Raw genomic sequence first — 25,796 nt, forward strand, 5'->3', positions numbered from 1 at the left:
TGAAACTGTAGAAGGTCAGTAAGAACAGATCCAGATGGATGTATAGCTTTAGTTTGTTGTACAGGTTCTAGCTACCTGTTAATACAGCCTTTCTAGAGTTGTTCTCAATAGTAATATTACATTTTGAGTTCTTTTTTACCCAAGCAATTACTAATTCTTATTCTCATTTACTTCCTGTAATTCTGGTTGAGTTGATGCACTGTAAGAACAGCTGATACTCATCAGCCTGGGTTATAAGACTTGGCTTCATAGCTATTTAGGTTCTGTATGAAACCAAAACCAACCACATCTTTCATTTGTGTAAGTTATATTAAGTCTGGGCTGCAGAGTCAGAAGATTGTTTCAAGTTCCACGCCAAAATGGTAATGCTGCCTAATGCTGCCTTGGCATTTGGCTGTCTTTGGAATGACGTGAAGTTACTTGACTGGAGAGGTACCTGAAAAATTCCTGCTTCATAGCGTTCTCTGATACTATCTTTGTACTATTTTAGTCCATGCCTTTTCTTAATTGATTCGATGACTGTTGCATCACAAATTGCAAATCAAAACATGATTTTTTTTAAATGAGCCAAATTCCCTTATGGAACTGAGTCTGGTACAGCATTGTGACTATTACGCCATATGCACGTTTTACTGAAAGCTCTAATGTAATCCCTTCAAGCTAAAAATCACAGGAAATGAATGTGATTGTATAATGTTCTAAATCTTTGCACTGAGGAGAGCCATATTTCCTAGCCATCACTTTAATTGGACGTGTCAGTTAACATGAGGTGCCCGTAGAGAACCTCTTTGGATAGGATTAAGATTACCCAATGAAGTGTTTTAAATCTTAAACCTTTAGTTGCTGATGGTGTAACATGCTGTACTTAATCATTTCTGCCTTGTTCTGTCTCACACTCAGCACATGCACAATGTAACGAAAACCAGGTTGTTTGTTCTCGCAAACAGCAATGCTTTAACTTCTCTGAGAAGTTTCTAAACCTACAAATACTGCATGTGTTATGGATATCCAACCTGAGAAGTTGGGCCTGGGAAGAACTTCATGCTTGAGTTCTTGTTTGCCTGTCTGCATCTTTACCAACCGCCACGCATACAGTATTTTTAATTGCAAAAGTTAAATATGTCTGTCATCTCACTGTGCTTAAGTTGTGGAATGTCGAAGACCAGCAGGTATGGTACTATTTTGTGTTAGTAGCCTGTTTTGCTTACAATCCAAATTCTTCTAGTTCTCTTGGAAACTCAGGATTTTTCAAAAATACTTCCTTCTTACTCAGACTTCAGTAGAATGTCGTGTAGCCTGTTTTTTTCTGATTTAGACAAACAAAGAAATGTAAACATCGCGGGTCTGTTACATACTGCGTTTCTGTGTCTTGACGAAACAGCTGTCTTCTGGTGTTGCCATTAAAATAGCTGTCGGAGTAGTGAGCATTTGTGATTGTTGCTATTACTGATCTTGCATATGAAGGAAAACTGTTTTAGGGCTAGAATTACAGAAGATTTATTCTTAAAACTAGGTAAATATCAAATAATGATATAACAAAGATACATTAAATCATGCAAAATGTTCTGTTCTGGACTGCAGGCCAAAACAACCAAAACAGTCCATCTTGAAGAAAAATGCAAAACATACAAATTTACAAGGCTGATGTCCAACATTTTCTGGCAATATAAGTGCACACTTTTAAAACACTTAGAGGATGTCTTACTGATTTTCTTTTCAAAAAAATCTTCTAGAAAGTAGAACGGTGGCATTTATGTGAGGTTTTTAAAGTGCATACAGCCTGAAAAAGCTAGAGAACCATATTGCTTCAAGACTAGACCCTGAGGTTGTCTTCTTCATCTTCCTCCTCCCTACCTCCCTCACATCTTAGAACTGGAAAGTAGGAAGTGTTCATGTATATTCATTAACACTTAATAAAATTTTGCCTTTTTGCCTTTTGTACACCAAAATTCACAATAGCATAAATGCATATGGATGTGTTTTGGTAGCCACTGTTTTCTGTAAGAGCTTCTTTATTCATTGTTCAAAATGTAATTTGCAAATTAATTAGTACCTTCTTCTTGCACTATTTTATACCTGTATGATCACACCATTATTTGCTGATAATAATCAAAAATATTCCAATGGCTTCTGAAATTATGGCTGCTCAGTTAAGTAACTGGAATTGATGTACATTTTGTTAATTAAATCTACTTTTTTCTTCACACTGTGAGAATTTTCCTAACAGTGACACTAGGAAATGAAGTGCCAAGTAGCGCTTAGCTACATAGGAAACAACTTGAGGAAAAGTAGTCATGAGCTTTGATACACAGGAATATTGAACTTGGAAGATTTTTGTTGTTTGTTTTTTAAGACATTTTGCATGTAACTGTGTTATCTACCTAAAAATCAATTCCACTTTTTTTTGGGAAGGAAGAGGTGGAAAGCAGAAAGCAATTGCCGTTTGTCTTCTGTAAATACTGTCACATCCATTTGTACCTCTGCTTTGCTGTTACAACACTTATTTTCTTGATTGTTCTGTGTCCATAAGCCTACTGATAAAAAGCTAATACTATACAACATTTGTCAAAATCAGCATTTGCCAGTAGTCACATCAGTTTGAGGTCATTGTTCTGACATTGCCTAGGCGGTAAATACTCTGCATTTTAGAACCCTACAGGTGCTATGTATGGATGAAGCAGTCTTTGGATTTTCTCCCCAAGACATAAAAAATTAAATATAAATATATAGTTGAAGCCATTTGTTCTGCTGTTATGTAGAACAAATATTTGCTTATCACTACTGAAGTGCCAAGTTAGATTTCAGCCTTCGCTTCATAGCATCATTGATATTAGAGTATCAAGCTCATTGCTTTGTACTGTGGTGCTGACTTCCTGTCCTGAACAAATAGAGAGCCTTTGAGTAAAATACATCTCTTCAGAACTTAGGTTATTGGACAGAGTACTGCATGCAGAATAACAATTTTCTCTTTTTACTTAAATTGTGCAGGATGGAGGCTTCCTGCCTAGAGCTGGCTTTGGAAGGTGAGCGCCTGTGTAAAGCCGGAGACTGCCGAGCGGGTGTGTCTTTTTTTGAAGCAGCTGTTCAAGTGGGAACTGAAGATTTAAAAACACTCAGTGCTATTTACAGCCAGTTGGGCAATGCCTATTTCTACTTGCATGAATATGCAAAGGCCTTGGAATACCATCACCATGATTTAACTCTTGCAAGGTAATCTTACGTCTTTAACCATGTTCTCTCTTTAACCATGTTCTCTGTTTGATCCCGTTCTTGTAGTGATGAGCAGTTGGCTGTTTATTTGCCTACCAAAACCTGCTATTAACAGTAGATAATGAGTGAAGGAGGTGAGGGCAGAGGGCTGGGGAGTCTGGGAAGTAACTTGATTGCCCTTTAACCTGGGAGCTAATGCTCAGCCTAGTACCGTAATCCTAGTACTAACTGAGGCCTCACCAGGTTGTGGATAATTAAGTAGCTTCTTTAAATCCACCCTTTCCTGTTTCTAAAATTCAGTCTTTCTGGCCGTCTTGTTTAATAGACAGAGCTCATTCATGTTTCTCTATGTAAAACTCACAGTATAATCCTGTGAAGTCTAAAACTACTATGCATTTCATACACTATTTATGCATCTGACTTTTATTTAGTGCGGATCCAATAAAAGACACAAGCACCTGATGTAGAATTTAACCACAATTTAGGCAAAAATCTGTTCTCCCCACCCCCTTTTTCTGTTCAAGTGCTGTAAGCAGAGAGGTACCTAAATTCACTAAGCGTCCTTGTGGAAACCTGTTTTTTCTATTGTTTTTCCCCAAGTATCTGAGACTGAGTGGCTCAAGTGCCCACCTTCTGCCTTAGTCGTATTTAGAAGCTAGAAATTTAATATTTCCTCTGAGTTTTCTGGGAGACTGATAGGTCGGATATATAATGTAAGAATGATAGTCAAGTCAAATGCAGAAACAGTTAAAACTTTTTGTAATCCTGGGACAGTCTTTCTGCATAATCATTAAGAATTGTATCCATGTTCTCTCCCTAGGAGAAGTGATGTCTTTTTTTCTTTTTTGATTTACAGTAGGTAGATCAATACCGCAAACAGCACCAACAAAATCAGATGTTTCTGTAACCACAGAGTGAACTATATTTATGTGAATGCATTTTAGATATAAAATGAACTGAATACACACACAATTTTCTTTCAATAAATTCTTTGGATTGTCTGCCACGCATTGATCATCTCCTTGGTTTCAAATTGCACACTGTTTACTGGGTGCTTTTCTGCTGCGATTTTAGGACAATTGGAGATCTACTGGGAGAAGCTAAAGCTAGTGGGAATCTGGGCAATACCTTGAAGGTACTTGGAAACTTTGAAGAAGCTATTGTTTGTTGTCAAAGACATCTGGATATTTCCAGAGAACTTAATGATAAGGTAAGAATTGCTTAGGAATCTGGAAATAAACTCTGAATAAATAGTGGTGAACCTTGTTGTATTGGTAATGAGTGTGCCACCTTTCAGAGGGAATTAAATATTGCATATTCAAATATTCCTTCCTGACTATAAGAATCTGTCAGATGGCTATTTGCACCTAGAAGTCTACAGTATCCAGATCCTCAAATATTTTTTAAGTTTAGTTTTTAATGATAATTGGCCTCAACAATTATTATGTATCTTACACCTCAAAAGGGAATAATATGCAAAACAATTTGATTGAGGAATGTGACTGGGTGGGGAGTAACTTGGGCAATGAGAGCATGTGTTGACAAGTAGCTACCAAACCTCTTCTCCCTTCTGTGGATTGTTCTAATTGCTATTGTGACACAAGACTTTGAAGCATCCTTTTAATACCTTACTTTGTTTTTGCTTTAGGTTGGAGAAGCTAGAGCACTGTATAATCTGGGAAATGTTTATCACTCTAAAGGAAAAAATGTAGCTTGTGCTGGGACTTATGATCCAGGGGAACTTCCAGATGATGTGAAAAATGCTTTACAAAAAGCTGCAGATTATTATGAGTAAGTAGCAGCTTTAAATGTTGGTGATCGAGAGGATATGATTGATCATCTGGCTTGTTAAAATATAGAGAGGTTTGTGGTATCATGAACTAATGCACCTGTGATTTTTTTTTCCCCTTTAAACTGGAGAGTACATTATTTTTTGTTAAGCTGTCATTTTTAGCGTACCTCTTACTACCTGGCATGTCCTTTCTCTATGTTAGAATTCAGCATAACTCTTAGAACCAGACTGAGACGTATACTGCATATAATGTAGCTGTTTCGCTAGAGATGAGTATGCCAGCGTAAGAATGCAGTTAAGCTGGATATCGCACAGAAAATGTTTCCTACTCAGTGGAAAACTTGTGTAGCATAAGGGCTATTAAAATAGGACAAGGTAGAATAATCTACTTTTATTTAAATGGGAAAAAGATTTTTTGTTTAAGTGATTATGAAAAACACATAACTTAAAAGTCACTAGTCTTCCTCTTGTCCTCACTTCCCCCAAAACAGAGAGAACCTGACGATAGTAACAGAGCTGGGTGATAGAGCAGCACAAGGACGTGCCTTTGGAAATCTGGGAAACACACACTACCTTCTGGGCAACTTCAGGAGTGCAGTTTTAGCTCATGAACAGGTACTGCAATGTGCTAGTAAACAATTTTGTTTGTTCTTGTAAAATATCGCCGGTTGCTACAGATTTTATATACATGTAGTTTTTTGGATATTGTCACAAGCTTTTTAATGCAAGCTTTAGATCTTAAGGGCACAGCCTCAAGTCCAGACTGTTCTTTTCAAGCATTGTTGGTCTAAAGAATAGATAGCGTGGAAAATCTATGAACATGCGTTTTTGTATGCAAATATACGCTATGAAGTACAAAATGGAGTAATTAATGCAATTCTTTCCCATTTTTAAGCGTCTCCTAATTGCTAAAGAATTTGGTGATAGATCAGCAGAAAGAAGAGCGTACAGCAATCTTGGAAATGCCTACATATTCCTGGGAGAATTTGAAACTGCTTCTGAATACTACAAGTTAGTTGACTGCTTATAAATACAGTTTATACCTCTTCTTGTACACTTCATTTCTGTTGTGCCTAGTACTTCAGCTCACTGTAGAATAGCCATCTCTTCAAAATATACTTAGGGAAGAGCTGCATTTGTTTAGCAAAAAAAAAAAAAAAAGGCAACAAAAACACAACAACCAACCGCCCAACGTTTCTCCCTACTTACTTAACTATTCAGGTTATTTTAAGGGAGATGCAGTGCTAATCTTTCAATGTTTCGTTGCTTTAAATATATTCTCAGCACAGTAGACACCTTTCTGTTGAGACACATTTATTCAGCTTTACTCTAGAAACAAGCATCTCTGTCTTAGCAAGTTCTGGAATGGTCTCAGTAAGTGTAATACACTCGAGATGGGTACCTGTCCTAGGTACACTCATTAGCTGGGGTTGGTGGTGCGTATCAACATGGTTTTACACATTTAGTCCATGTTTGTAATCAAGATCTTTTCCTTCTTAAGATTTTGCAAGATAGTAGTTTGTTAGCAGCTAATTTACAAGTTGTCCTAATTTGTTTAACTTGTGCAACTGATTTTTAGTTGTGCAAATATACTTTTCAAAGCTTCAGTGATTTTTTGACGTAACTGACTTTTTTTTTTCAGGAGGACATTACAGCTGGCTCGACAGCTTAAAGATAGAGCTGTGGAAGCACAGGCCTGCTACAGCCTTGGAAACACATACACTTTGCTTCAAGACTATGAAAAAGCAATTGATTATCACTTGAAACACCTTGTGATTGCTCAGGAATTAAATGATAAGTAAGCCCTAAGAGATTGTTTCATGTATATGACACTTAAACCAAATCCTGTTACCTCTAACTCCGCTGTCGTTGTTTTATAAATGACATCTGAATTAATGTGAATTCCCTACAACTTTCAAATGGAGAGAAAAAATGCTGGTGAAAGGATTGTGGCTAATGAATCTGAGATGAAAGAGGGATTGATGAATGATGTCTCTGAATCTTCTTATGTTTGTGTCATCTTTGTAAAATAAGCATTTTTTTTCCCATGATGTGATTATAATAATTTTGCATACCTTCATAAGAATACATCTTCTACTTTTCCACAAATGAAGACAATAGTAAGGAGTGGGGAAGGGAGAATAATCCAGTAGTAAATAATGCTTATTTTAAAATAATAACTATAATGACTTCCACAGCTTTTTTGTAATATTGGGTACAGTTACTTTTTTTTTTTTTTTTTTATTACAACTCATAAATGCACTTTTTCTAATTCAGGAAGCAAAATTTGTGAAAAACTATAAGGTATGCAATCTGAGGCAAAGAAAGGAAGTTATAAAATGTTCCATGCCTCTAAAACTGAAAAGAGTGATTTAAATGTTTGCTGTAAATTTAAAAATTCAAGTTTTGATGAATTTGTTTGTATTTATGCTTATGCCAGATCACAGTCCTTTAATTACAATACTTAGCGTGGTGGTGGTGGTGGAATGGTTTCTGAAGATAGTCTTAATTGTTCCTGGCACAGTAATCTGGTAATATCACACAAACCCGACCCCTAGTGTTCAGCGAGTATTAGGAGATAGCCTTGAAGATGTTTCTCTTCTGCAGAATTGGTGAAGGAAGAGCATGCTGGAGTTTGGGGAACGCGTACACGGCTCTGGGAAATCACGACCAGGCTATGCATTTTGCTGAGAGGCACTTGGAGATTTCTAGAGAGGTATGATATTCACGCTTACGTACATTGGTTGCCTGGTTTTTGCTCTCACTTAACACAGTAATGTTACAGAGGTGTGTCTGTACATGTGATTTTTGAATAATGGAAAGGATATTGAATAATTTCTGAGATAGCTTATTCAAAGTTATGTCAGCCATATGTCACTGCAGTTGCAGCCTTAGTTCTAGTGTCACCTCCAGTAATGTCAGCGTGGGATCCAAGTTATTAGCCTAGCAGAGGTTATTTTAGGCTTTGGTTTGAACCTTTTAGTTTTTGTGTACTTCATGAAAAAGGTGGTCTCGGTTTTCAGCGAGGAAAACCTTTTTCTCTCAGAAGTCTGGGGGGACAATGTTTGTATTTACATACATATATCTTTCTTTACAGTAAGAACTGCTTATTTTATTTGGTTTGCAGGTAGGAGATAGAAGTGGAGAGCTCACTGCTAGACTTAATCTCTCAGATCTTCAAATGGTTCTTGGATTAAGCTACAGCACAAACAACTCCATGATGTCAGAAAGCCATGTGGTAGATAACAATTTGAATGGTATGTGCTTTTTTCTGAATACTTCCTAACAGTAAACTTCAAAATGAATCTGTTATTTGCACTGTTTTCTGAATAGAGATGCTTTATATTTTTTCCCTCCAGAAAAAAAAAAAAGTTGTTTTTGCAGTATGGGACCCCCTCACCTCCTGCTTTTTTGACAGCTTTCTGTTGTGAATCACAGGTTAATGCCTAGTTTCGTCATATGATGCATCACCTTCAGTTTCTAATTGTTCCTGGGTTTTGTGTTTTTTTTCTTTTTTCATTTTTTTTTTTAATGTGGGAGATTTGTCTACTAGCTGCAAAATTATGTCATTCTTTTTTTCTTCCAATCGTTTTTGGAACACGGGGTTAGAGTTAAAGCTGGTTCATTTGATGTTCCTGATTGAATTTAAGGTCCTTGGCTCTTCTCCATGGCCTGTGAAAGCAGCTTACATACCTTAGATGGGTGTGGTTTTTAAGGCTGCTTTTACTAGTGATTAATTATTCTGTGCTGAGTTTTGGAACTCAGAATTGCTGTATCTTGGACATTTGATGAAAATTGCCACAGCTCTGAAGGTGACACAATAAGTCATAATGATAACAAGATGAACTTTTTTTCTTTCTTGAAGGTACCAGACCCAGAGTAGGACGCCGTCACAGCATGGAGAACATGGAACTTATGAAATTAACACCAGAAAAGGTTGGCAATTTTCTTCTTTTTGTTCTGCTGGTTAGACAGCAACAAAATCTAAAGGCTTCTGTAAGGGTTTAATATTCAAAATTATGCATGTAGTGTGCACCAAAGGAATTCCTTTCATCTCCTTTTTAAAAGTGTTTTGAGGTTGATGCAGAAAGTGATTCAGTGTAAAATTCCAAAGTTTTAGCTCAGCTGCTCTGAACAGTTTTCCTTTGGCTGCAATCAATTTACTTCAAATACACGTAGTGTGTTTCACTAATAAATACACTAAAATATTTAATGTGGATTTTTATTATCAACTAGTAACATAGTATTGCAGCTTATTTCTTATAAAGTTTTTTTTTTTCAAGATACTCATGTGGTAGGTTTCAAAAACTCTTTCCATAAATGTCTTCGATATATGGAACATATGACACTAGCGTTATGGTTTGACTGCACAGGGATACCATCTGCTTGGAGGTGGAGTGTGTGTTGATCTTTAATAAGCTTTAGAAGTCATTTCATGGGGGTAGGCAGTATTGCTGAAAGATCTGTGATTGTGTTCACACTTTCTGATGTAGGATCAGGATTAAAGGTTTTCTGTTTTTGTGCAGCTATTACAGAAGTTTGTTAGTTCTGGATGAAATGATCATTTTTATAGATTAAAATACTTATTTTAAGAGAATTTAGGGGAATTCTCTTTTATGAAAAATTCTTTCAGGTTGATAAAGCTATCCATTCTGTTATTCAGTGAAATTAGATAGCTATTCCTGTTTACTCTTGTGCTGGCATTTCTCTCTCCCTTCTTCTCCAATCTTCACTGGGAAATCTGTGCATGTAAAGGGCTATATAGAAAGCTGATTAAATATCTAGGTTTGTTTTGCCTTAGGGATTTGTTTTGCACTCATGCTTTGTAAAAGTTATTAGTATTATAAGAATGTCATGTTTTGAGTTGACATGAACTAGAGTTCCTGCAGTGCAGTCAGCAAGGAAAATTTCATCAAGTTTGATTAAATGCACCGCTTGACCATATTTTGGTCAATAACAGTACTAACCTGCTTCAGGTAATGAGATATCAATAACCACACGTCAAGTAAATAGAACTAAAAACTAACTTTTTCTGTCCTAGTGGTTGGATAAAATAAATATTGTAAAGCTGCTTCATTTTGAGGAGGAAAAGAAGAACTGAATAAGAGGTAACCGTAAGGGATCAAGATTAGGAGGCTTAGTTTCCTGAGTCTTGTTTTTTTTTTTTAGGTTCAGAACTGGAACAGTGAGATTCTTGCTAAACAGAAACCACTCGTTGCCAAACCTTCAGCAAAACTGCATTTTGTAAATCGACTAAAAGGCAAAAAGTACAAAACCAGCACCGCTTCCAAAGTTTTGCAGGATGCCAGTAATTCTATTGATCATCGTCTTCCCAACTCTCAGAGGGTAGGTTTGGAGAGCTGTGGAGATGACAGCCTTTACTTATCTCGGTTTGTCCAAAATTATGAAAAACACATTCCTGCAGATGTCCATTTCACTTTTACTTGTTTACCTGATTTAAACACTGTGGCTCTGTAAACTGATGCGATAATCTGGCACTCTACATCTGTCTCCTGGGTGGTAACAGCTTTAAGCTTTTTCTACTGTTGAAAGTTTTTTTCCTGGTGGATTTTCTCAAGTTACAGGTCAGCTTGCACATACGTTTTATATCTAGAGTTTCTCCCAGACCCTGCTTTTCCTAACTTAAAGAAAAACATAGCTTTTCTGATTCAGATACAGGAAGATATTTGACATATTTTTTTTTAGGTTATTGCACTCTTCACAGAAATCAGTTTAAGAAAATAAAAAGTCATTGGATCTTGGTAAGAGCAAAGAGCTTTTGACCACAAACCTAAGGAGCAAATGGATATTGTTCATTGTTGTTCTTCTTGTTTTCTCTTTCATGGACATATATTTGGGTTGTTGGTTGATTAATGGCTGAGGAGGAATTACTCCATTTGTACTGATAAGAGCACTATTTCATTATGTTTCAGAGAACAAAATGTTTCTAATAGATTTATCTTCCAGAAGAGTTTGCCATAATATTAACATTTATTATTAGGCTAAATCGCTGTCTATAGAAGTGGATGACTAAAAAAATTAGCTTACTGGATTTCAGTTATCAAACAGACTACTGGAATGAAACTGCCACGCAGTTGTCCTGGTTTTAGGTACTTCTGAGTTCAAAGTACCTCTATTTTTTCTCTCCTCTCCAGAGAAACAGTCGCGAGACAATGGCAGATGAAGGGTTCTTTGATCTGCTGAGTCGATTCCAGAGTAACAGGATGGATGATCAGAGATGCTACTTCCAGGAGAAGAACAGATTCTCAGCTGCTTCAGTAGCAACATCCTCTACTCCACCTAAAACATTAAGAAAATGTAAGTTTTAAAAACAAAACCTGTAGCTTTTAGTTCCTGTCAAATGACATCCTAAAAATGTATTTGAATGAAAGGGTGCTTACTTCTGGGCTCATTTGTTTTTCTTCTTCCTCCCCCAGCCTTTTCTACTTCTGTAGTCTCACCCCACACGGATGAATTTCTAGACTTACTTGCCAGCTCCCAGAGCCGCCGCCTAGATGACCAGCGCGCTAGCTTCAGTAACCTACCTGGCCTTCGTCTTAATCAGCACAACAGTCAGTCAGTCCTGGGGCACTTGATGGCAAGTAACAACAGAGAACTAGATGATGACTTCTTTGATATATTGATAAAATGCCAGGTAAGATTCTGAGTCTTTCGGGCTTTGATTTGTGCAGCCTAAATATTTAGTGTCTTCAACTAAGCCTCTGTGCTTCTCATGTGTTTTAAGATACAAACTGATTTGGTGGTTAAGAATGTAAATACATACACATATGTACATAAATATATACACACACACATATATATACACATACATATTATATATATCTAATATATATTTATATAATCTGATGAAGTATCTATTTTAGCAACTTGCCTATTTACTTTTTTGAGTCAAGCAAAGAATCTAGAAATTAGTATGGTAAATTTTGTCTCTTTATGCACTATGTGTAGCAAATACGTAATACGCCTGGACTGTGCTCATTCAGAAAAGAATGGAAAACTTTAATCTTGTCATCCAGTACTGATTTTACTGCTTTATGCACAAACGAGTTGCTTATTTTGAGACTTTTATCTCAAAGACAACTCTAGTCAAGGACATGATTGCAGTCCGCAGCCAGACCTTGTAAAATCTGACCAGGAGCTGACAACCGTGTGAAACGAACACGGAAACAAGCTCAGATATTTTATGCAAACTGCTCTGTAACATCAGTACATTTAAATCACAGTCTGATGAGTTTGAAGGAAACCTCTTCTCTCTAAATATTGCTTATCCAACTCTTACTACAGTGTAGCTATTTTTATTCCCTTTATAGTGAAAGGCAGGAAGACAACCATAAAAACCATACTATTGTAATAGAAGTGCCAAGAAAAGAGTAACAATCCTAGGCTAAAGAGCAATGCTGGTATGTCAGAAGACAACCATGTTTTTGGTCATATGAGACTAGAACTAGTAGAACTAACACTGAAATTCTTCTGGCAAAAGATACTTGAATTATGTTCTGCAATAGGAACAAGAACTAAATTGGGGGTTGTATTTTCTGATACAGTTGGAGGCACCATGTTAGCTACACTTACAATTTTAAATTAGTAATTTCATTTGAGAACGGTTAAGGCCTAGTTAGCTACTTGCACCAAAGCTTAAACTATTAAAGCCATGTAATAGCTTTAAATCTGGGAAAAACAAACATTCAATCATTTTTCATTTATATTGTTCGCTTATTGAGACACATATTTTCCTGTAAATATGCAGCTTTATTGCCTGGTCTGTCTACAGGGCTCCAGGCTGGATGATCAAAGATGTGCTCCTCCATCATCTGCAAAAGGACCAACTGTACCAGATGAGGACTTTTTCAGCCTGATTTTGCGAGCACAAGCTAAGAGAATGGATGAGCAAAGAGTCCACTTACCCGCTGCTATAAAAGGACCAAGTTCTAGCTGAGGAAATTAACAGGCTCGTACTGTACACTAGCATCTTAGGAATCAATTATGTTTGTTGGAAAACATAAATGCCTTTTTACAAAAGACTATAATTAGTAGTTTTGTCTCCTTTCTAATCATTTTTGTATAATAGCAGCATCACGCTCGTGACCAGTAGTTGGAGTTGCCACTGTTCTTTATATTGGCAGCTACTTTTAGCAGTGTCTGAGATACTGATTACTGTATCTCCTGCTTAACTGCTCTAGTCTATGAACATTAACATCATTTTTTTTCTGCCATCAAGGTATTCTCAGTGCTGATGTGCGGACTCTCCCACATCTAGTGTTAAGACCTAAGTGTATATGCTCTTTTTAAAGAAAACTTGATTTTTTTTTCTGATTTGTACCTCCCTGGAAAACAGTCCCATTTTCTTTTATAATTTTTTAAAAAAATAAAAGTAATTGTGAAATAGCTTGAGTACTTAGTCTGTCTTTGCTTCTTCCAAACTTTCTACAATCATGATTATTTACAAAAGAAAAAAGTATTTCAAAACCTAGTTTTACTCCTCTTTGAAACAAAAATATTATTTTAAAAATACGCTGGATTTATTTTGGCAATATTTAATTGACTTAAATATAAAACTACACTGAATAATGTATGAAACAATCAGACTATTTTAAAGATATACTTGTATCTAAGTATATTTATATATTAACTTATTTAGTATATGTATATATTTATAATAGTATATTTATTTAACAGCTATCAATGCTGTTCTATAGATTGTGGTACATTTTCACCACCACTAGTGTTCTACAGGGGTGCGAGGTATTTGGCATGGGCTACCATGGACATCAGGTAATTCCTCCTCTAAATCAATTTTAAGCATTACAAACAACAGACATATGTATGCTGCTTATTACTTGACCTGAACTACTTCTCCTGAAAAGACCATGCGCTGTGCTGGGGGTTTCTTGAGAAAAGCTGTTCTAAGTGTTAGTGCTCACCTGTGACGGCCACCTGGACTGCCCTGGTGTAGTACAGGGCTCTGGAGAACCCTGAGGTCTCTGTGCTGTTTTAAGTGCATGACTTCAGTTGAAAGTCATTGATTTAATGGCTAAGGTGGCAAACTGCTTACTTTGGTTATTTATAAACAAAGTGTTCTCCATTTTTAATTCAAGTATTATACCCATGGAGAAGAATTGACAGTTACCTTTAGCATCAGAGTAAAATGGCATTTTAAGACTAATGAAGTAGACTTAACTGTTAAAAGTTTTACAGACATGCTATTGTAGCTTTCTAAGCCCTGAAAAATTGATGTCTGCTGAAACAAATTTTTTTTTTCTTCTAAGGAGAAATGCCAGAACATTGCTCCAAAATCAGGTGTACGATCATTTTAGTGAGCTCATCTTTGGTACTTGTACTTTAGTGCTTCTTATTCCTTGTTCAGCTTTGAACATCCCTAAAACAAACTGATGCAACATTAGTTTCTCACACTTCTGCCCTTGATTTCAAGATGTCCCAGAACTGAGCTGATTAATTGCAATTCTAACTACTGAAAACTGATTTTAAAGACTATAAAACAATTGTAGTCCTTCCTGAGACTTCTATTTTAGCTGCAATTAGTCTTACATGAATTATGTGACTATCAGCAACTTTCTTCAAGCTGTTTTCCAATTATCTGATTAGGGTTATGTTTGCTAATCACAGAGTATCGGTGCTTTCCTACCACAGAATACCTACTTTTACTTGAAACTTGTGCCACAAACTTGATTTCTAACAAGCCAGCCACCTGCACAAAGCTGTTCTCTTAGCTACTTGACATTGTTTTATCCTACTTAAAAGCACATTTATTTCCAGTTCCAGTAGTATGTACACAATCTCAATTTTTAACCCCTGCCTCACAGCTGTGCTTACCACTGCTCTGACCAACAGCGAGTTCTCATCATTACGGAGCTCTCATTTAGAACTAAAACGTTTCTGAACTAGAGCAGAGCTAGTTAAGTATGGGACAATTAAAGATCAGACAAAACTTACAGCAGAGGTTGCGGGTTCCTCAGTCTCCTCCTTCCTGTGAGTCGCATGTACTGCCCTTTTTCTTCTCTTCAAGTGGACCCCCTGTGGAACTTGTTCCTTCGAGGTTTTTATTAAGATCGCAGTTTTCTCCAGTCTCTTGTTCTGCTTTGCCTGGCTGCTGTTTCTGCTGTTCCAGTGCAGGTTCTTCAGTAACATTTGTAGCTGGGGCAGTTTCTACTCTACAGACTTCAGACTCAGTGTGCAATGTCTTCTGTAAAAATTAATAATAAGCTATTAATCAACCAACCCAAACTGATGGGGTCCATTCCTTCAAGTCCCTCTCAGCTCAAGGGCAGAACTCCCCCACATCTCCTAACTTTTAAGTATGATTGACAGGTATCTTGGTATCTTTTTTTTCCTCTTGGGGAAACAGCACATGGAAATGAGCACAATCTAGAGTACAAATCTGTTTTAAATTTTCTGTAATTCCAAGGAAAGTCCATTGGGCTTTTTTTCCCCCTTCCATGAGTAATCTATATTCCTAAGGCTGACATAAGTACTGTCATACAGTTATAAGTACATAAGATCCCTCAAAACAAGTTATTTAAGTCTCTACTACCAAATATTTTAATTAAGTGGTTTCATGACACAGTTAACCATCACATGGTATTTTTCCAGAACAAAGTATGCCCAAAACAACCTATACCACATTGTTCTATAGGGGAACAGGCACCTCTCCTCACAAGGCTTGGGTAAGCCTGTTGTTTAACCACATTCTAGCACACGGCACAGAAATCTAGCAAACTTAATCCCAGCTCAAAGACTAACATACACCAGGGTCTGTTTTTTGAGACTCTTCTACTTGCGTGTCTGGCTCACTGCTTGCACGCAACATGTCAGGGATTCTGCTGCCATTTCCAGGTCTCAGCTGAGCATCTCCTCTGTCATAAGGTCCTCTATAAATGTAAGGAATCTTCTGTGAATAACGGCCATCTGATGTACTCCCATCATATCGCCCAAAGTCTATTTTCTCCTGTTGACTGTCAGGTGGAGGAAGTGTCCTCCTCTGAGAAGATGTTAAATATCTTATCACAGGCACGGATGATCCTGCACCATAGCAGAAAGCCTGGGGGTGGAAAAACAAAAACAAAACTGCAAACATTTGTTTCACACAGAATTCAAAGTCACAAACCTGATCAGCACTGAAAGAAAAGCTTGGATGACCAGAATGGCTGTGATAAAATTCAGGCTCTCTGCAGTCTGACCACACTGCAGGAGCTGCCAGGTTGTAACCTGTCTTTGGTGCTAGAAGGAAGGTGCTGAAGGCTCTAACTCAATGCGTTATGTACAAAATGCCAATTAGATGCATCACTGTGTAATGATACTTAACAAAAGAGAACATAATTTCAAATAAACTGTCAGAGTCTAGGATTGTAAGCAGTTTAATGCTATTTTATCCTCCTTGCGCAATGGGAAAGTGATGCAATTTCAATACAAACTTATTTTAATAGCTAAACCAACTGTACTTATAAAGAGTACAGTCTAGGAAAAAAATCCCTTGTAGAAATAATTTCATCTGTGCTATGAACTCTGTTAATCAGTACAAATAAGCAATAATTAATAACATATAACAATACTTCCATATAAATAAGTTTAGTATATAAAAACAAATGTGAGCTTTTAAATTTAAGAAATGCATACAAACCAGGACAGCCAGAGCCATTATAATTAGCACTGGAATCTGCAGGAGCAGTGGTATCTCCTTCATAAGCGCCTTGATGAATTCACCAATGCCTTGTCCCACGTGCTTCAAAGGCTCAGTTACAAAGTTGGTGAAAGTAATAGCCAATGCCTAGAGAAACACAACCCAAAAAATAACATTGTCACTGCTGACAAACAATCGTACACAGTTGCTTTGGGTCTGGCATGTACCTTTGTTGGTGGAACCAGCAGAACAGGATTCACTAGTAGTGTTTCATAGTACTTCTGGCAGGGATCATCCTGCAACGTCCACATACTTCTGAGCCATTCTGTATTCAAAGCAGAGACACATTTTTACTACTTTTTAAAAAACACATTTTATGACATTGTTGTAATACAGACAGTAGCATTTCAACTACTTATGGAAATCTTCTAGATATGGTTCAAAGCCCAGATTTATTTTTTTTAACAATCTGAAATTAGCTTGGCAATATAGCTTATCCAGTCACAGGGATGCAGGGAAGCAAGGAAGGAAAGAGAAGAATCTAAGGTTTTCCCATGTTTAGTCAAGGAAGTTCTCTTTATTGGAAGAATTTAGAGCCTAGAAGCCACAGAAGAAGAAGAAGAAGCACGGCCTGTGGAAACTCTTGTTATCTGGCAGATTTTGTCCATAAGCACTGAAACGTAAGTAATGTTGAGTGTTACCACTTACCTGCCAGGCTGCAAGTATGCAGAAGAATGTTTGTGCATCTGGTATATTTCAAGAGAACATCTTAGATCTAAGCAGAAAGTCTTACTCCTTAAGACAACTTTAAGTAATTTATGACACCAGTGTTTGTTTCTGTAGTTTGAATTCAGGGCAGTCATACCAAAAACCACCAAAATTTGACATAAATGAAGCAATCACAGCCATTACGTTGCAAGAAAAGACCACAACAGACACTTATTAGGAGTTGCTATCATTAATCTACCTGCTGTACCACTGGATAGTAAATAATGGCTATCAAAAAATTCAGCCATCTCTGTATAATAACGAAAGTAGAGTAAGAAATTCGTTGCAAGACTGAATTTCTGAACTCTGTTGTATTCACATGCCTGAAAGATAGAAAAAAAATCTTTAATTCTGCTGTTCTATCTTTGATGACCTGCACTGAATGGCACTGGGGGTGGGGGAGCTGGTGAAACACTCATGGGCCAAGTTTTAAAAGAAAAGAAGTAACCCCAGGACAGGACCTAAGAACATTTTTGCCATCGGCTCTCCTTCAAAGGCCTAGCAAGGGAAGTCTTGTGAAATGGAAAAATGGTAAAACCACATAATCACGTATTGCTCAAGAACATTCAGTGTACTTACAATTTATGAAGACACTAGAATATTTTGGGTACAATTACTGAGTATTTTGTGATTTTAAAAACTATTACAAAACAATGAAACAAATATTTACCAATAAGGCTGTCCCTCCAGTCCAATTTCTCAGCACAGACATTATCAAACTGCTCCATTTTGGCAATTTCTGCTTGGTGCTGCGCGAAGGCCAGCTGCAGGAGAATCAGAAATATTTGTAAAAAATAGAGAGAGAGATGCCATCATCTGTAAAAACTTTCAAGATTCATTGCACATCTGAAAAAGCAACATTCCACGAGCCAAACCCAGTTTGAAGTTTCTTTGCAGGGACAAAACTAATTTTCAAAAGGCACTGACTGCTTCCACCACAAACCTTCCTGCCGTCAGCAGCACAACCCCTGGGACAGCTGCAGTCCACAAGAGCTTTGCAGCCCCCGGGCCAGCGCCTGCGCTGAGACCCATCCCCGCGGCACCGCAGAGCGCGCAGGCCGGGTGCAGGGGCACCCAGACCCCAAAACCCCTCCGCAGCAGCCAGCACGGAGCCACCTGCGCAGAACGCCCGCCTCGGCGCAGCACCACGCCATGTACCTGCTTTTAGCGGGCATGGGATAGTTACCTGGTAAGTCTATTAAAAAATTTGCTTCCTAAACCAAGCTAGATTTTAAGTACTTCCTGGGAATGGATAAAAACCTCCCAAGCTGGCTACCTCTGATTTATTCTCCAAACAGAGACTGAATTATCAAAACAGTAAACTTCAGTGTTCAAAGATGTAAATCCAGGGCAAAAGCAATCTGACATCACACTTCCTTAAGTATTTCTGGATTCCAAACAGAGACAGCTGCTACAAAATTACTTATTAAAACTACAGTTTCTCTTTATGTTCTCTTTAATTTTTTAAATTGTGCCATTAACATAAACACCCGTAGTGATTATAATTTTGCCTGACAGTCTGCAGCTGATAATCAAGTAGAAGAAGTTAAGGCAAATCATCAGCTGAAAAATTCTGTCATTATTCAATGACTCAAACCAAGTCCTTCGCACAGCGATCCATTCCTGTTCACGAACCATCCTACTCCCTGGCACCTCACCCGCTCTGCAGTTCTGACGACAGGACGTGTCCTAGGTTTTGTGGCCGGGCTATGACCTAGTAGGTCAAGTTCCTCCCGTTAAAACCAATACCACTGTACAGCCGGCTACTTTATCACCATGCGTTAAGCATTTGTCTCTGTCTATCACCTGTTAAATACAGTTTCAGGTGGGGAATCTTTGGTAAGCAAAAAAAACTCAGTACTTTCTCATAAGACTTCTACCAAGCTGCTTTGCAGTGAAATCACCATTCTACTGCGTTGTGAATTTTGTGCACCTTTGTGGCAGGATAAAAATCGGCAGGGTTTCTTTTGCTCTTTAAGCCTAACGCACCTGTCAACATACAAAACACAGCCTTTCATCCCTTCTTTTATTTTGCAGTCAACTAAATAACCTTAACTCCCTCACAACTGTCAGGTTTTAAGCCTAAAAGCCATTTAGGTTTCAAAACAACTTACTTTATATAAGTAAAGCCAGTTCCATGCAAAACTGATGAGAAAACTTATTAATAAAACACGTTTCAGCTGAACAAACCAATGAATACGTGTCCACAGCTCCGTAGCTATTAAAATCACAGTGCACACTAAGCACAAGAGTATCTGAAATAGAAGATAGGAAAGAATTATGATCCAGATTTTCCAAGCTTACAATCAGGACATCTGAAAAAAACTGCCAGCTTTCATTTTTACCAGCACCATTCACACAGAAACAGTTAGGAAACTTCTTGTTTTCATAGCATATCTGTTGCAGCACAAAACAGAAAAGTGTCATGGTATTACTACCAGTTGTTCCTATCACAGCCTTACCTTTCTATTGCTCTTTTTTTCCTTATGATATTTTGTTATTTCTTCCTTATGACATGTATCACATTAATTATCATCGTTTAAAATTACAAAATTGATACAATCCAACACTTGAGTGTTGAAGTGCATGCTATGAACCACTGAACCACTGCAGCCAACTGCCGCAGTTTGGTTAAGAGGCCAAGTTACAGTTTAAGTACCAGCAGCAGGACTTCAGGGAAGCACTTTACAGCCTTTTCCCATCTGAGGACTCCTAAGAGCAAAGTTACAATGTGGACCACTTGCTTTTTTATTTGGCTTCTATGAACTACCTGAAAACTAGACAAGCTTATTCTCAGTTTAACATTTTCTAATTCCATTTAGAGAATATGACGTTTTCACACAGTCACACTCTCCTCTCCAGCACTAGACGAATTTTTTCTACTCAATTCACAACTCTAACCTATAAAATCTAAGACATCAAATATATACTTGTTTCAACAGAAAAGTAATCCAGCTCCTGCAGGAGCCAACAGCTACAGCATCTATTTGAACAAGAGGCAAATCTGGAAAACGAGCAACCTGTGCATTTTAAATGTTAGTGATGAGAAACTAGTCTAAGGAATCACACAACCACACAACTCAGATATAAAAGCAAGAAAAAAAAACGAGTACCAGAAAAAAAAATTGCAATTCTACAAAAAGAAAATCAGACCACAGAAAAAAAAAGTTTTATTCTTACTTTAACTGACTATATCACCTCTACCTTCAGCAGCCAAGAAGCAAGAGCGACTCACTGTACGTACGATGGAAGGAGCTGATTTTCAGGTGGAGTTAAGACAGTATTATTCATTGGCTAGACTTGCACAAAGAAACTGGAGAAAACAGTAATTAAAAAATAAATAAATAAATAAATATATATATATATATATCACCTTTCTTCTCTTACCATAAACATATTATATAAATCAATTCCAAAAGTGTCTTCAAAGCTCCAATGCCAAGCTTTACCATCATGGTGCTTAAAATTGATCAAAATATCACTAAGGGCATCATCCACAGCCCCTGACTGCCACGTTTCCTCATTGAGAAACTTGAGGATTTCCAAATACGTCTGTTTTGTAAGGATGATCTCAGCATCGTAATGCACACGGTCCATGTCTTCCTCAGGCTGAATTAAAAGCAAAGCAAAATGATGGTCAGAAGTTGTCTATTGGGAAATACATGGATATATGAAAAACTGTATCGCTATGCAAAATCCTGATTACAGACCCTCGTCCTATACCAGCCCCTTTCTGTGGTAGACTGCAGGATGAAGACATGGGACAGGGAGCCCACTATAGCTCCATCATACTTCTGTTCATTCACCTCACCCCTACAAATCATGAACTCAACTGTTTTGTTCTCTTTTAATTCTACTGCAAAAAAAAAAAAATGTAGTGTTATTAAATTTTACAATTGCTTCTCATTAACAGGTATTAATGACTAATGCATTATGTGTGCCACTGGACTCGATCATGCCTGGGTAATACAGACAGAAGCTATTAAGCACGGAAATAAGAAATCTTACATTGCTAAGTATAATGTTCTTTTTAAAAATATTATTTTTGCTAATTGCTAAAAATTTATCCTATCTCTGAACAGAAAAAGAAATATTTCCAAAGACAATGTAATGAATAAAATAATAAGGTGATTCTTATACGCAGACTCTAGAAGCTACTACTCCTAAATGGGTAGTGTGGTAAGTCTAAAACTAAGGCATAAAAACAAATGAACAAACGAGATCAGGCTCTTTTCAGTTTAACAACCACTGACATGAACTGGAGGGGGTATTTCTGTAGCTGCACCCCAGCAACAGATACTTGGATACACATTCTGAATTCACAATCTTCCCTCAGGTGCTTTACAGATAAAGTGGCAACTGAGCAAACACCAGTAATTCTAACAGCAATACCGAATGCACATACTTGTATCATCTTTTTCTTTAAATTAAAACGAAGGGAACTGAATTGTAAAGTATGAGAGAATAATTAATCAATACTTGTTAACTGTGAAAAACAAAGGAAGTGGTAATATGAATTCAAATTCATTTTAAAGCAATATTCAAATACTTACAAGGCCAAGTTTTCCAGCTTCATTTAGAATCTTATTCAAGTATCGCTTAAAAATATAAAAGCTCCGGCTTTCCCTTGATTTGGCATTCCTCTTCTCGCATTCTGCAATCTACAATGTAAAGACGCTTTTACTCATTTGTTGCTCAAACCAGCTTGTTTGTAAGAGATAAAAAAATACTACCAACACATTACACCCACAATTAATGGAAGTGCATTAGTTTGGCAATAATCCCATGATTAGCACCCCAGGTAAAAATCATATCCAGTTGCTAAGGCGTAAGTTTCCATTCTGCTGCTGCTTTCCATGGCTTTGGCCTGTAGTAGAGGTTTCAGCTCTGGTGATAACATGGTTTGAATACCAACCTCAGTAAGATGAGAAAAACTTAAGATCTGGATCTCCTTAATTTTTAAGTTTGTATCCAAACATGCTAAGTCAAACAGTATTAAAATTACATTTCACACTGGGTCTCCAAATGGATGAGGGAAGCAGGTCTTGGTAGCTACACAAGCATGTCTGCATCCTTCTGAGCTCAGGGGAAGAAGCAAAGTGGGGCACTTATAGGACTTCCGAGAGCTGCCACCATCACGCACTATGGTTGGCCACAAGTGCGCTCTTTACACCCACAGCCCACCCCTTAAAATCTTACAGAACTGAACAGCTCAAACAAAGGGTCAGGTTTCCTGGGTTTTGGCAGCATGGAGTAACACCACCACCACCACGGTTAAACTGTCAGCGTCGAACAGCACACAACTCCTCCTGACTTCTGTTACACCTCAGAATGTTTTAGGTGACAGGCCTTGGTAGGCTGACCAGCAATTTGGAATTAAGTTCAAATCACTTTTAATTTTTCCTTTAAAGTTACATGAAGAAGTTCCCCCTATATAACCCATGATCTCTCTCAAACCGTGCCAGCAATTCACCTGCTCTGTGCTATCCACTGCCTCTGCATTGTCAGAAAGCACAAACTAGAAAAGACCAGAAAATATTCTGAAGTTCCGACACAAACCTTCTGTTGCAAGGAATCCACTTCCCTGAAGCAACTTGGTAACTTCTCAGTGTTGACTGCATCCACTGTCTTATCCTCAGAATCATAATAGTTTACCTAAAATTACAAAAGAAGAAAAGTTTGTCAATATGCCATGTTACACTCTTATGGTCAGCCCACTTTAAAAAAAGCAAAGGGGCTAAAAACAGTGTTGGTCTTTTCTGCATGTACTCCCTCAGCTATATTCCGCTGCCTCTCTGCTGTTGTTTTAGGCTCCATCTGGAGTGACAATTACTTTATGCTTATCTAAATGCATGCTGCCATCAAAAGGAGAGGTCATGCCCTTTCCTCCCCCACCTGCCCTTTCCCCTCCTCAGAGTGTTGGTGATCACATGAGCCCACGGAGCATCAGATTAGATATCTGACTGGCTAAAAACTGACTCAGCAAGCGCACACACCATTTTCAGCCAGATGAAATTCCCAGCCCAGCTGGCCACGCAGCCCGACTGGAAGTAAACACAAAGCTACGTTCCTTGTTGCATGCCCTAACCTTCCTGTTCCCTCTTTGCCCTGAAAGAACATCCCATTTTCTCTGGCTGTTGCTCAGCTGCAGTCTTAGCAGTGCTTCTTCTACATGATTTGGTATGCACCTTGAGGAAAGTCTCCAAAAGGAAGCACAACATCACAGAATTAAGTGACCTCACTAGAACACATCACCTGATAAGTTTTGTTTTGGCTGCGTAGCCTGCCTGCCTAAAACCTCTCACTGTAGAGCAGAAAACTAAAATCTAACTGTACAGCAGAAAATAAATTCTTAAAGGATTATTCCAAAGCAGTCATATTTCTCCCTTTTTTCATGGGAGACAGTAGCAGAACTCCGAATAGTTCTGATGCAGGTAGAAGCAGTTGGGCAGCAAAGTTAAAGACTCCAAAGCTTGCTGCTCAACTTTACAAACGCTAACGACTACCAGCTGCAACTGAGGTAGGTGCAGGCTGAGGGGGAACTCTGTGGAGACAAATAACATAGTCTGTATTTTTTAAGCTCCATAAAACTAAGTTCTGAAACATTAAAATGGTATTACTCAAGACTGCAAAGCCAAACTTTAAAACTGAAGAATGACAAGATCAAGGGTGCCTGTACAACCAACTGTGGCTTACAGTGCCTTGTGTGCACATGTATCGTAGACAAATAATATGCATCCCATGATATATACATACAGCCCTCCCAATGCAAGACAACTGGATACAATTCACTTTCTCAAAGTTATCTGTTCATGTCTCACCTTCTCCAGATTCACGACATACTAGCTGTACAGTACTCAGCCCTGGTTCTCATCTTCCTTCTAAAGATTCCAACGCCCAGCACTATAAAACTTTATACAACTTACAAAGCGTTGTAGGACTTTATTCCTGTATTGCTGGGGAACTAGGTAATTCAAGTCAAATGTAACCATTAACTTCAGATCTTCCAACTTTTATTGACTAAACCCTTCCAGATATTTAACACTGTACTTCAGAGACCATCAAGAGCTGCTTAACCCCGTACTTCTCAGAGAAACAACTGCAGAGCCACGACCTGCACAGATCAGTTGACCACCACCTGTACGGAACTAAAGAGCGTACTTTCTGCGACTTGATCAGTGCATAACTGAAATTATTAGTAAAAGGTCCTAAGCTACATAACTATGGAACGTCAGTTGCTACTTTTTTCTTTCAATTTTACTACTAGGCATGCAATTGTTTTCTGTTTATGGATTAGGATATAACTTTACAAGGTGATACAAACATAATTCTATTATTTATAATTATATATTACTAAATATGTAATCTGTTGTTATAAATAGCGTCTACTATTATACGATTCTGTTGAACTCCACAACTTAAGGGCAATCTTTCCACAGGCCGCGGCTGAAGGAGTACCTAGCTATCTGACAGCTATCTGTCCCTCCACCCAGGCGTTTCCCCCGCACCTTGTAGGGCCTCCTCATGGCTCCCGCCGCCGCATCGTAGTTGAGCATGTCGGTGGGGTCGATCCACTCCTCGTCGGGCGCCGCCCCGGCGCGGGGCAGCACGGCCGCGCACAGCACCACGGCGAGCAGCATCCCGGGCCCGGCAGGCGTTATGTCGCGGCGAACACGGCCCCGCACCGCCACACCAGCGCCCCCCGAGCGCCGTTAAAAACCGAACCGCACCGCACCGCGTCCCCGCTCCGCCGCCGCCTCCCCGCGGGCCGCGCCCAGGCCCCGGCGCCTTCCCCTCAGCCGGGCCCCGCCGCAGCCCCGCGGCCCGGCCCAGCCGCAGGCCGCGCTCCTCGGCGGGCTGCCGGCAGCTACCCCGGCCCGCCCCGCTCCGCCTCAGCGCCGCCCTCGCGAGGCCCAGCGGCCCAGGCCCCGCCGCCTCCTCCCCGGGCCCGGCCCCGCCCCGAGGCCCGGCCGCGGCCCTGAGGCCCCGGGCGGCGCTGCCCGCCCCAGCGCGGCCATGGCGGCGGCTGAAGGAGCAACGGGCCTCTGAGAGAAAGAACGCCGCTGTCTGTGATGTCGGCAACTGCTGGCAGCAGAGACAGCAAAACGTGTACCCCCCCCCCCCCCAAGTTGTAATGAGGCTAAAAATCAAGTACAGCCACACGAGGCAGGCACAGCTGGATGGCAGATGATGTAGAAATGCTTAGTGACTTTCGAGTACAGCGGTTTTAGTCTAAATTATTATTTTTTTTAATCATCTACAATTCCATACATACATACAGGAAGAAAGATTTCCCTTTCTTTCTTGTTTGGGTATTCAGAACTGTTCTCTTCGGCAAAGCCAAGCAATAAACACAGGCAAGGGGGAGGA

At 38.8% G+C, this 25,796-nt stretch overlaps 2 protein-coding genes across 5 annotated transcripts in view; one reads left to right on the forward strand and one right to left on the reverse strand.

Annotated features, from left to right (window-relative positions):
• GPSM2 (G protein signaling modulator 2) overlaps positions 1–13,414 on the forward strand; it is a 25,985-nt gene extending 12,571 nt beyond the window's left edge. For all 3 annotated transcript variants that reach the window (XM_067001560.1, XM_067001562.1, XM_067001561.1), the window contains 13 exons: positions 2,989–3,210; positions 4,285–4,420; positions 4,859–5,001; positions 5,494–5,617; positions 5,898–6,013; positions 6,645–6,800; positions 7,610–7,718; positions 8,130–8,259; positions 8,868–8,938; positions 10,172–10,348; positions 11,158–11,320; positions 11,440–11,657; positions 12,795–13,414. In XM_067001560.1, coding sequence (XP_066857661.1) covers positions 2,989–3,210; positions 4,285–4,420; positions 4,859–5,001; positions 5,494–5,617; positions 5,898–6,013; positions 6,645–6,800; positions 7,610–7,718; positions 8,130–8,259; positions 8,868–8,938; positions 10,172–10,348; positions 11,158–11,320; positions 11,440–11,657; positions 12,795–12,959 — 1,930 coding nt within the window. In that variant the 3' untranslated portion in view covers positions 12,960–13,414. The remainder of the gene's footprint in view (positions 1–2,988; positions 3,211–4,284; positions 4,421–4,858; positions 5,002–5,493; positions 5,618–5,897; positions 6,014–6,644; positions 6,801–7,609; positions 7,719–8,129; positions 8,260–8,867; positions 8,939–10,171; positions 10,349–11,157; positions 11,321–11,439; positions 11,658–12,794) is intronic.
• CLCC1 (chloride channel CLIC like 1) lies at positions 8,498–25,275 on the reverse strand. Of its 2 annotated transcripts, none has more exons than XM_067001564.1 (11): positions 24,935–25,275; positions 22,986–23,081; positions 21,980–22,087; positions 20,814–21,035; positions 19,541–19,681; positions 18,097–18,190; positions 16,886–16,983; positions 16,659–16,805; positions 15,786–16,079; positions 14,975–15,221; positions 8,498–11,302 (listed from the first exon to the last, which is right to left on the reverse strand). In XM_067001564.1, exons 1-10 carry the CDS (start codon positions 25,064–25,066, stop codon positions 14,994–14,996), a joined length of 1,560 nt encoding a protein of 519 aa, XP_066857665.1. In that variant the 5' UTR covers positions 25,067–25,275; the 3' UTR covers positions 8,498–11,302; positions 14,975–14,993. The 2 variants fall into 2 exon arrangements, with proteins under 2 accessions (XP_066857665.1, XP_013046157.2); XM_013190703.3 differs by having other exon boundaries at positions 14,975–15,224; positions 24,935–25,273.
• Between the last annotated feature and the right edge of the window lie 521 nt (positions 25,276–25,796).

This window comes from Anser cygnoides, chromosome 8 (assembly GCF_040182565.1).
Source record: "Anser cygnoides isolate HZ-2024a breed goose chromosome 8, Taihu_goose_T2T_genome, whole genome shotgun sequence".
Classification (NCBI taxonomy): domain Eukaryota; kingdom Metazoa; phylum Chordata; class Aves; order Anseriformes; family Anatidae; genus Anser; species Anser cygnoides.

Coding starts and splice junctions, on each gene's coding strand:
- CLCC1 (XM_013190703.3), bottom strand. CDS start 25,066: ATGCTGCTCGCCGTGGTGCTGTGCGCGGCCGTGCTGCCCCGCGCCGGG. Junction 18,191..19,540: donor ACTGGCTTTACTTATATAAA/GTAAGTTGTTTT, acceptor ATTCTCCTGCAG/CTGGCCTTCGCGCAGCACCA. Junction 15,225..15,785: donor CTCAAAAAACAGACCCTGGT/GTATGTTAGTCT, acceptor TAATTTTTACAG/AAGACATTGCACACTGAGTC.